Source organism: Penaeus monodon, chromosome 36 (genome assembly GCF_015228065.2).
Source record: "Penaeus monodon isolate SGIC_2016 chromosome 36, NSTDA_Pmon_1, whole genome shotgun sequence".
Lineage (NCBI taxonomy): Eukaryota > Metazoa > Arthropoda > Malacostraca > Decapoda > Penaeidae > Penaeus > Penaeus monodon.
Window position 1 is genome coordinate 22,908,259 of NC_051421.1, and position 12,500 is coordinate 22,920,758.

The following is a 12,500-nucleotide window of genomic DNA, read 5'->3' on the forward strand; positions in this document are numbered from 1 at the left end:
TGGCTTACCAATACAATAAAGATATTTCTCTTCTTCAATCTTCCTCAGTAATCATCACATTAATAAACTCACTGCTCACACTTCTTAATAAAATCTTATTGTTTAACCCTTTGTACAGGGTACTTATACTGTCCCCAAGATGATAATATTCTGAGACATACAAGCCTACTGACTTTGTCACAAATATTAATAAGTATTTTTTTTATAAGCAAATAGTTACCTCCAGCAATAAAAATTCACAGTATCTAACCATTTAGACTGTAGTTCTTTTCCATTTCTCAAATCTATAGGTATTTTATAGGGAAATTCCTATGACATTCTGTACATTTCTAAAATTTTCAGCTTTACAAAAAAACACAAAGGACAATTTAAAATCTATAAATATACTATTTGTGAATATATCAGTTTAAAATTTGAAGAATGCATTTAGATTTAATTATTTTTTTGGAAATGATGACATAACTAAATATGATACATTTCTTTTCTTTTTATATAAATTAATCTTTACAGTTTGTTTCTAATATATGTGTTGGTAACTGATTAGCAAGGTTGGGTGAAATTTTGTTCAAAATTCATCATTAAATAAATATCATAATAGATAATGTTTTAAGAAAGGACTGAAAATAAATGTTAGTTAAAAACAGGGTGTCTTAACAATTTCTTAGTGCACTAATAACAAAAACTGTAATTACCCCTATGCATTATCCTCTTTGAGTGCATGTGATCAAGGGCAGAACACAACTGCACAAAGTATTTCCATATTGTCCTCTCTGGTATCAAACGCTGCTGCTTACGGAAGTGTCGAATCATACGAGATAGATCTCCAGCATCAGCCAACTCAAACACAATGTTGAGTTCATTGTCTTCAATGAAGGATGCAAGATAGTGGATGATGTTGGGATGATTTAGTTTCTGCAAAAGAATATTTATGTGTATATATACAATCTCCATAATCATGAAGTTTGTGACAGTTGTGAAAGCAAATAACTATATGTATTATAACATTCTCCTGAAGACATACTGACACTGTGTTTAAAGGTAGATAGAATATTTTATAACTTATCTTTAACATAACCTTATTGTAGCTAGATGTTTGCAAGTGTTTGGAAAAATTAAAGTCTATTACAGTAAGTGGATATTTCCAAAAGAATGGTTAAGAAATGGGCTGCCCAGTTAACACAGTTCAGGAGCCCTCTATCATGATAGCCACCAGTCACTGGTTTTTCAACTGTCATTACAATTAATGAAAGAAAAGTGTTTAGTTAGCAGTAGTCAACTGCCTCCATACCATAAACTCATATTCTAAGATGTATGTATATACCAACAAAGCCTGGTCTAGGCCTTTGGCATGATGTAAGTAGGTCTGCATCCAGCTTGTCTCTAATTTACTGAAAGCTGCCTAGTTTGAAAGAACACAGTTTGTTACTAGTATCTTCTTTGAATGCAATCACCTGATCTCAATAAATCCTTGATACCAGGAAACATGTAACAAAACATGCATGGGAAATAAGTGTTAATAACAATGTTGTTTTACAAAAGCTGGCAACACTTAATAATAGTTACATAATCTAGAAATCTCCATATTCAGTTCTATCTTCTGTCTCACATCAAAACAAGCCCATAGAACATGCAACTAATAATAAAGTAACATGATATGCAATCAGTTGGTCACATGCTATGCTGCAGTAGCTGTCAGCAGGTACAATTTTCTAAGCAAGAATTTAAAAAAAAAAATTTAACCCTACATCTTAACTAGTACAATAGTCCATTAACACTTAGGCAAGGACAACGGATTTAACAATGTGTGTTGCCGTTTTATTTGTATGTTTACATATCTTGGTGGGGAAATAAGTTACCAGAAAGCCTTAGCCCTTCTGAGAACAAAAACAGTGCCTCTGTTGACTGTAGTTAGTAAAATTATTAAACTAAACCAGAACCTTGGACCTCACAGGATCAATCATTACCTTTGTAAACTCTATTTCAGACCCTCAACAAATTTTTTCTTTAGTAATACCAACTACTTTTAAAAGAAATGAATTTGTCTGAAACATGCCTTCCAGTTTTGCCCTGTACACTCTAGCTCAATAGTCCACAAACTTTTTAGACTATTGACCCCTTCATGGAATCATTTCTTATCGAGCCCCAGGCATGCACAAAAAAATATATAAGTAATAATTAAGTAGATGTGCAGTTTCCATATACATTAGTGAGGGGAGTTGTATAACAAATCCTACTTTCCATATACATCATGTATGGTATGTACCTTTTTGCACCCCCAGGCAATTATTAACCCCCTGGATAGCCCCATCGACCCTCGGGAGTTAATACTGACCGCTTTGGAGACCCCTGCTCTAGCCAGTCATGGAGACTTTAAAGAATTGCTAAACAAATTACGACATAAATAATGCAAAATACACCAAATGTTGGACTTGATGCTGAATCTGTAACATAAGCTAGTATGACATATTTTAATCTGTGAAAACTATGTCAGGTATTCTGAATTGAATAATTATTTGAATATTATCACTGCAACTGCTAGGTAAACTATGACACAAAATACCAGTTATATTAGGCAGTTGATGTTAAAATCCAAAAATATTATGTATCTGGTACAAAAACTGGCACATCTCAAAAGGGTGGTGCATTCTGCAACCTTCAATACTAGGGGTAAAACTAACAATGGAACTGCACTGCAATTCATTGTAATAAAAATTTCAGATATATTATAAACACTTATGTTGCTATTGTTTATTTCATGAAGGTGCATCTATTCTTGGAAGTATGAGGAATCATTTCCTCTTTAATGCCAGAAAATATTTGTCCATTTGCCATAAAATAGCTTATAATTATCCTTCAATTAGCCTAAACTCTGAGATTTTCATCAATAAAGTTTAAGAACTTACAAGAAATTAATTTAAACACTTCACACTGTTTAACTGTAGATTTTATGTAAAATATAACATTAAACATCACAATGTACTGATCTTAATGCATCTTCAATCGTTTTGTGAAATTTTGTGCCACTTGTTTAATTATTACTTGCATGATGTTTCAAAATAAGATCAGCATAATGCAAAAAATAATACAGATAATGACATCGCATTCCTCTAAATCTTCAGTACATGTTTATTTATAAAGATGCAATGCATGAAATACACAAAGTACAAATATGAGGATAATTTCATACAGGTGTTACCCCAATTTTCAAAAGCCCTAATTCTGTTTAACAAAGAGACTGCAATCATAAATCAGGGCCCAACATAATATTGTGTAGCTAAAAAAAATGTTGTTAGTAGTTAGCAAACTTGTGCATAACTAAAGGACTTTCCTCCCACAGTAATGTAACTTGCACATGCACACACTATATTTCCACCACTAAACTATCCTTACCAATATGATTTATGCAGGGGTTGCTAATTTACATTGTTCAGACAGGATTTCCCCAGGCCATACAGGGCCATGTGACAGGGAGTGTGCACAGTCAGCTGCTTGAGTGAGAAATTAGAAGTGCAGGAAACATATATTTACCTCACTTTCAAGAAATGTTGGTTAAAACTAGCTTTGTGCCTACTTTTGTGAGATAGTTTCACCTCCTCAGTGATTATAGCCAGGGCCAAACAAGCAAACAATTGTCCAGCACACACAACTAAGGCAGGCTCAAGTGCACATGGCATGATTAGATATCATTGGCATAAGTGGAATTTTCACAATAACATGATAGGAAATCCCATGGCATAAGTGAGTTAAGTCGCCCAAGTATTTGCATAGTCATTCCTTGGTAAAGGATATTGTGCTCAATAAATGTATACTACAATATCTTTGAGTACATAGCTGAAAGTCTGAAAAATAACAATATCATTTGCTGGTCAACTGAGAAGTTCTAACATAGTCAGGCAAGAACAGACTAGTGTTCCTGCCTACCAAATGACATCACTTGTCCTATCAGTCCACTTTTGTCCAACTAGTTCTATGATTACTTGAAAGCACAATTTATACTGGAAGATTAACTTCTTGCAAGATGTTTATGTGATTCACATGCAATACTGCTGCACAGTTTGTGATCTTTATTTTTTTCTAACCACAGCAAGAAATATTATATACGATTAAACTAAAGGAACTTAAAAATTTGAATTTTTACAAAATTTACCCAACAACATATATCCATATCAACCCTTAATAACACGTCAGCATATACAGGGTGCCTTATTCCTAATAATTTCAATGTCTGCCCATCCACAGGGCAGGCAGTACAGAGAACTGATGGACTGAGAAATCACTGAAATTTTCTACTATGGGTTTCAATCGTTTTTTAAATATCTTTTACAGGCAAAATCTCCAGCAGCCCCCCAAATCAATACGCTAGTTATGCCCCTACATACTGTTACTTACCTGTAATAGATTAATTTCTTTCATGCAATCTAATCTTGCTTTTGAGTCCATCATCTCGAAGATCTGAACTTTTTTCAAAGCTACCACGGCCTGGTCGATCTTGCATCTTGCTCGGTGGACTACACTGAACTGGCCCTTTCCTATCTTCTTCTCAAACTCGAAATTAGCAAGCGTGCCATAGATGGATTCACTAGAAGAGAGCTTGATCAGCTCCGAGGCATTGTCATCCATCATGTATGGTTAAACACCATACATACACGTTCCTGAAAAAAAATATGTCATTCATTAATAAAACAGATAAAGCAAATATACAAACACTAGATGAGCTGTTCTGCTTGTTATCAGAAATACATCATTACTTTTACTGTCCTTCTGTTTCTCATCCTCACACACCAGTATGTACTTGGAGGATGTAAAGAGAGAGATATTTCCTTTAATTCATTCAAAAAAGGCAGATCTGATTAGTTACTGTGTATATAAACAATACTGTTAAAGTATTTGTGTTTCAGAAAGGTTAGTTCTTGACTTATGCTCCATAATCTTTTACACAGATTTACATTGTCTCATCAGAAAACTGAACTTAAATTTCTATCAAACTTTATATCATATTTTTTTTTTACATTGAGTCAAACCAATACTATAAAAAAAGGCATTATCGTTATTTTTCATGAATGATGAATAATCATTCATCAAACTTAAAGTGAACCTTTAAACTGGTATATATTTAACTCATTAGAACAAGGAGGGGGGGGGTATTTCCATATTCCCTGCCTACTATGACTTTTTAGTTTTAAAAAAATATATTTTTATAACTATTAGTTGCAGTTTTTATCTCATATTAAAGATAAGGTCAATAACGAAAATAAAACTGTCAATAATGATAATGAAAGTATAATAAATGAACACTTTTTTCAGGAAATTCAAGGAATGGGGTAAATAGGCAATGCCAAGTAGGCTCAGCAACCTACCCCATGGCATCTTAGCATTTAGGTATAAAATGGGGGAATAAACACAGAGCGTTGGGTTACTGTATGAGATTACACCGTCGTAGACAAAGTGACTGATGCGCCAACTAGCATTCGGCTCTCAAAACAGTGGCTCATGTCAAGTATTGCCGAATTCAGTCTGCTGCACACGGACTTACAGATTTTGTCCATTGTTTAAATATTTGTTAGGAGGAGGTACATAAAACCAAGGTATGGGTGTATTTCCTTCATTCCTATTGTTATTCTTTACTTGCGCTGATCATTGCATACATCAGAGGATTTTTTTTTTTTCTTTTTGTTTTTGGGCTCTCAGATGCTTTTATCAAATATCTTTCTTATATTTCGTTTATGATTGATGTTCATAGAAGGTAAGCTTCTCTGGTTTATTTGCTCTGTTGTTTGCAAATATTTCCCTTTATAAGAGATGGATGATTCAACTTTGACTGTTACGGTTTCTACCTGCTTTATGGCAGTCCCTAATTTTCCCTATCTTAGTACAGTCACTATGTAAATATATACCAATATTACCAATAACATCACCACTTTATGCAATAACTATTTTAAAAAATGCAGTTGCAATAGATGCAAATGGAATATATTTTTACTGCAAAATAATTATAAGAATAAAAACACCTAATTTGAAAATAATGCCTAGCTGCAAATAATAATAATACAGTAAGCAAAAACTAAAATACTGTGATATTATCATACCCTTGTTATGTCTTATATCTCAATACGCAAGACAAGGCCTCACGAACCCACTCACGTGTAATATTATCAAGCTCACCAAACAAACAAACCAATACAATTTAATTTCGCCATCAATTTAAGCAGAAATCGCGGAAACCCGAGTCCCAAGCCCCACAGCTGCCGCGCCTCCGCCAAGGCACTGAGTGGCACCCGCTGGCCTCGACCCCCGGCCTCGTCCCCTGAAAAGTGGCCCACTATAATGGCTGACATTTTTTACAAGCGAGAAACGAGACGGACTATGCAAGCCTGTGTACGAGGCAGTTTTTGGTGGGAGCTACATCAAAGGGCGACGGGATCGTTTTACCTGCAATAAGCCGGTGGTTCGCCACTGTTAATACCGTAACTGTAATAAACCTCTGTTACTCCATGTGGCAGCCTCTCCACGGGCCACTTTGCGGTGGCGGTGGCAGTGGCGGGCCGACTACGGAGCTGCTGCGTGTGCTCGGATTTTGGGTGAAATCAGTTAGAAAAATGGTTACGCGAAGTCTTATTGACTGTGAATTATTGATAAGTGAAGTAGAGAAACGGCCCGCTCTCTATAACTTCCAACTGAAAGAGTATAACGATAAGAATTTAAAGGAAAAATTGTGGACTGAAGTGTGTGAGGCGCTTGTCCGTGGCTGGCATGACCTTTCACCGGGGGAGAAGAATGACACAGGTATGCCTTTATAAAGACAAATTAAACACGTCAGTAAATTGATGAGTATGTAGTATGAATTAAAAGCATGTACTAAATTCCAAGAATTAGACCATGAATAAACCGATTCGGCGTGACGTCACCTAAAGCGAAACCATAACCCGGGGAAAAAACACACACACAAAAGCTGTGCCTCTCCTATGCTAATGAATTTAGTATGGTTTAACGGGTTTGGGTGACTACTGTTTAGATGCAATAGTTAGTAGTCGTCCTAATCGTATATACATAACTTGTATTGCTACCGTTCCCTAGAATAGCACTGCCAGACGTACGTGACTCCGGAAAGCAATATGTTGGCCGAGTCGCGAGAGGTTCTCAGGGAAGGGGAAAAGCCCACGATCCGGTGAGGACCTACTGACAAAAAATATAATAGAAGGGACAGTATCAATGATAATGAGGATTTATAATAGTAACAATGATGGTAAAGATGGTGATGATAATAACAGTGACGTATTAACAGATAAGTAGTAAGTATCATTGGGATAAGTACACTAATTATTATTATGTTTCTAATACAGAGTCAGATTCAAGGGGGAGTGAGGAGTATACACTCCCCTTATTTTGGCAGAGTTATGATTTTTCATCTAGACTTTTTAACGCCTGCCCAGGGAAAAAGTGAGATGGGAAGAAAGCCCCTGGCAGTGGAATATATATATATATATATATATATATATATATATATATATATATACATATATATATATATTATATTATATGTATTATTATATATATATATATATATATATATATATATATATATATAATTGCACACACACACACACACACACACACACACACACACACACACACACACACACACACACACACACACACACACACACACACACACACACACACACACACACACACACACACACACACACACACACACACACATAATATACATATATATATATATATATATATATATATATATTATATTGTGTGTGTGTGTGTGTGTGTGTGTGTGTGTGTGTGTGTGTGTGTGTGTGATTGTGTGTGTGTGTGTGGTATGACATATAAATTATAATATTTATATATATAAATATTGAGTTTTGCACCATTGGTGCTCACACTTACACTTTTCCACAAGGGACTGCGCCCCACCCCCTCTCCCCGGCCCTGTTATAAGTGTCGTTGTGGTGATCATAACTTTAACAAAAACGACTAGACAAATATAAAAATGTTACAACAGAGAAAAGAAGAAAATTATATGATATATATTTTTTTTTTCCAGCAGCAAAACTTGCAACGCTCTGGGCTCGCCTTACAACTTTAGGGGTAGACATGAACTCTTTGGGATACACGGTTTGGATGCCTTTAGTTTACGAAAACCTATCATAGCAACAGCATTGGCCTTGGTAGCCTGTTAAGGGTATGAAGTATACTTCTGAAATTTCTGAGTAAACCTTACGCTAGGAGCACGCGAATAATGACATTTGATAGGAGGGTTATATCGAGGTTCCACCAGAGCTTTCGTCGTTCGGGCAAAGGCAAGAAAAACACCGACTCCATTCTAGCCAGATGATGCTCGGCGTCGTATTTTATTTGGTGATCAGTTACCAAGAGGATTTATAAGCTCTAACTTGTAACCTTGTATGTGGTCTATATGTTGCGTTTGTATATGCATTATTTGGAATGTAAATATTAAATACATTTCCACCAATACGAAATCTTGGCTTGGGAGTTTTTATACGATTGTATGACAGCACGAGCTCCGAAAGCCATGCTTTTACCGTCTCAAACCTTCGTATATGCAGTCATACAGAAGTTTAACATTCAGCCAAGAAAATACGAGCAATTACCCTGTGAAAATTCTGTAAATTTTAATATAAGCATTTCCACCAATCACTCTGTGCGTAAAGAGCGTTTCCTGTAAAGCTTAGGAGTTTTTGTATATGAAACAGCGACAGAACCAGCGAGAATTTGCTTTGCTTTTATCGTTCTGGAAAACCACTTAACTATATCGCACGAATCATTCGATCATATTATTAGTTTCAGATTCAGCCAGAAAACAAAAGGAGCAAATTCACCGTAAAAGACATGTAGTACCAGGAAATTTGTTATATAAGCAAGTAGTTTACCTCACTATTCACGCTAACATTCCAGCAAAGAGATGTACTTAACACTGAACATGCATAAGCTTCTTAGATTCTTCGTCCAAAATATAAACAAGCTTTACATCATTAGTATCAAAGTGAAGCTTTCATTTGTTTGATGTTTTTCCACATTGACAATGCTCGACTTCATCACTGCATATTATGGTAGTTTCATAGATGTATCACAAGCCCACAACTTATTCTACAGAAGTAAAAGTGGAATGCAAATTGTTCTTCCTGCAGAGAAAGATGAGGGAATCTTTCCAGCATTAGCAGCCTCTTGCGGATGTTTTTATTGTTTGTTAGTCTGTTATATTTCCCACATATATCCAACACTCACGCTTGCCTCTCTTGGTTTTGTAAGAACATATGCACGACTCAAATGTCGTCTCGGACAGGATAAAATGTATTAATTCCATTTATTTCTGTTTTCAGGAAAAATAGTACAAAGAAGATGGAAATCTCTGAAAGAATGTTTCAGGCGGGAAACACAACTGCGGAAAGGCAAAGCCGGAGATAGTGGATGCAAAAAGAGGAAATATATTTACTTTGACCAACTTTTATTTTTGACAAGCATTCCGCGACAACGAAACACCTTAGATGATTTATTGGCATCAAGAAGTGATGAAGACGAGGAAATTGAAGGGAATGCTACAAACTCACAGGGTCCCACGAGGCTCCCAAAGGAAAATAAGCCCCAGACCATTGTTGACAAGAGCCACGAGGAAGAATTGCTCGGTTTGGTGAGAAATAAGACACACCAAGAAATTGATGCAGATCAGTTATTTTTTGCATCGTTAGTGCCAGAGTTCAAGAAACTCAAGGATGATCAAAAGATTGATGTAAAAATAGAATTGCTGCAGGTAATTAGGCGAGCACAGCAGTTGTCAAAGGAAAAGTAATCAGTGTATGGTAGATCTGTGCCTCTCACCAAAATAAGTTGCACTGCGGCATTATGGTTATGTACTTTATATTATACAGACAGTGCGACCTCTTTTTATCTAAAGTTCTTTTCAAACGGCAGGTCATCAATCTCACCAAGTTTCATTATTGTATGCGAAGGTTCACTCCTTATAAAGAATGAACCTTCGTTGTTAAACCCCTTTCTTCCCCTATCCTAGGGTTGTGCCTCTTCGTCTAATCTCCCTAAACAATGTCAACTACTTGCCAAGCTTACATATAAAAAGTTATTTCCATGTACAGTACAAGTCACTGAAAACTTAAAGTATGCTTAGTTAACAGTTTGCACCAGGTAACATTGCTAATGTCCTTATTATAGACGCGATTTCAGTATTTGCGAGGAGTTTGTGTGATAACTTTCTTTGCATATGTTGTTTTTAAGTATGTTAATGAATTATTGTTGACAGTGATACAATGTCCTAATAAACCAATGGTACACGTTCTGTTATATATTATATATGTCCGTGGTTCACCATCAGCAAAGAGTTGTTATCATTAATAACTGTCGACATTATGATATTCAGTGCATTTTTGCGTAAGATACTTACATAAACAAAGGTACAATATTATTATTATCAAATGTAGTTAATTTGACTATTTTTTCCTGAAAGTAAAGTCCTTACACAACATGTATGGGCATTTCTTATGTTAACTGCAAAGTTTTTCTTCTGACGGTAGATAATTCCTCATGTTTGTGTTCAGATGTGAACGTGCAAACTTTACCTTGCTTTATCCACAACCTTTTCAATCATTTCGTAGTCCCTCTCCCTTATCCTTGCATCCTTCCCCACAGTCTTCACGTACCTGCAGCTATTAATTACACTTTTCTTCCTGGTTCACTAGGACCCTCTTGCTCTTCTCCTTTTCCCGTCCCACTAATCCTTCTTCAACACTATCCCACTATAGACGCCTATCTCCACATATTTGTGATGGTACGAGCATTAATCGTGCATTTCAGTAGAAAGCATCATTAATAATATTATTGAAATGCATTATATACATATTTTTTCATAAGTCAGTAGTAATTTATCTGTATATATAATTTTTTGCATAAATTAATTTGTTTCGTATAACCCAAGAATTGCCTTGAATAGTTATACCTTGCTACAAACGCTTTTCGTGTTAGAGGATAATTACGTATAATCTATTCCCGTCTTCAGTCATTCGGCGAAGTCCTGTCGAACGGTTTGTACTCGGCTCGATCAAACGAGTCTATGTTATTTTAGAATCTCTTATTTAAATATTAAAAGTGTTTTTGTTCTTGTCACCAATAAACCGCATGGTAAATTTGCCTATTGGTATGTACAAATATCACCGCATAGACAATGTAATTCACTGTTTTCTCTCTCTCTCTCTCTCTCTCTCTCTCTCTCTCTCTCTCTCTCTCTCTCTCTCTCTCTCTCTCTCTCTCTCTCTCTCTCTCTCTCTCTCTGATAGAGGAATGGCATCGTGTGAAGAAACATGTACCTCTCAATAGAGAGGCCAGTCATATGCCTATGAAATCATAGTTGTTTTCTCGTATATCATACTGAATGCGCAAATGTTCATTTTGTTCACTGTACTAGGGCGATGAAGGAATCATTCAATTAGAATAAAATGACCTCAAAATTTAATATCTGTTCAAAGTTTATGACATATCAGACCGGCAGAGAAACAGAATTGTTCGGCACAAATAAAAATGCCAATTTTATGACTTAATCTTATTTTCGTCAGCAAGTCCAAGAATTGCAACGTAAATCCATACACAGGGTTTCATATTTTTAGAAGTTACAGCGAGGAAGAGGAGGGTAATCAAGTAGGGAGAAAATGTTCTCTACAGGAACACACATACGTTAATGTTTTTTTTTTTTTTTTTTTTTTTTTTTTTTTTTTTTTTTAAGGCGATTTTGAGGTTGTTCTTTTTTAGATCTTGATGAAATGTTATCCTTCTTCCTTTGGCTTTGTGTATATGCTTTAGAACAACAACAATGCACAGTCAGTAAGTCGTTAGTTGATATTCACAAAGGACTGTAGTCATCAGTAGACTATCAAAATAGAAATTTGGGAACTTTGTTTCTGTATCTTGCATCTGTAGAATTACGTTGTGGACATAGCCATGAAAAGTTAAAGATGTTTGATTATGTGGTATTTGGATAAAATGTTCATGTCTGATTGACATCGTGATTTTCATTGTTACAGAATACATTTCTTAAACATCAACTATTAGCTCTTCCTAACACAATATAAAAATGATAATCGAAATAATTCTGAAAGCATAGCAGCCCATCCATGCAAATTATGGATATAGATCATTCTATCATTCATTCTATCATTCGTAACGGTATAACAAAGATTAAACCAAGTGAATAGTCGAAACCAATAAAAATCGTTATTCATTTCACGGTTGTTAAAATACCCAGTGTCTCTACTTCATACCTAGGGAGAATCCTTTATAACGTTCACTTGATATTAACCACAGCTTATTTGGGTCGACGAAATACCCTAAGTGTGATTTCTGCTCGGGTATAATGGGAGTTCAGGACGCCATTATGAGAGACACTGCGAGGGCGTGAAATAGGGAACAGATATTTGTCGGTGTTTGCTGACGATTTCGATTTTACAGGTAAACTATTTTCAATA

The 12,500-nt window shown here is 35.5% G+C and overlaps 2 protein-coding genes across 7 annotated transcripts in view; one reads left to right on the forward strand and one right to left on the reverse strand.

Moving 5' to 3' along the window:
• Positions 1-12,500, reverse strand: part of LOC119595851 (serine/threonine-protein kinase Nek7-like) — a 70,190-nt gene that overhangs the window by 4,807 nt on the left and 52,883 nt on the right. Inside the window, exons 1-3 of one of the 6 annotated variants that reach the window (XM_037945045.1) lie at positions 6,430-6,541; positions 4,390-4,652; positions 693-912 (exon numbers count right to left, since the gene is read on the reverse strand). In XM_037945045.1, coding sequence (XP_037800973.1) covers positions 693-912; positions 4,390-4,623 — 454 coding nt within the window. In that variant the 5' untranslated portion in view covers positions 4,624-4,652; positions 6,430-6,541. Of the gene's footprint in view, positions 1-692; positions 913-4,389; positions 4,653-6,086; positions 6,274-6,429; positions 6,542-12,500 lie in introns of those variants that run through there. The other 5 variants (XM_037945048.1, XM_037945049.1, XM_037945046.1 and 2 more) reach the window with 5 other exon arrangements.
• On the forward strand, positions 6,492-10,385 carry LOC119595852. The gene is made up of 2 exons (XM_037945050.1): positions 6,492-6,783; positions 9,357-10,385. The coding sequence occupies exons 1-2, from the start codon at positions 6,492-6,494 to the stop codon at positions 9,821-9,823; spliced, it is 759 nt and encodes a 252-aa protein (XP_037800978.1). The 3' UTR covers positions 9,824-10,385.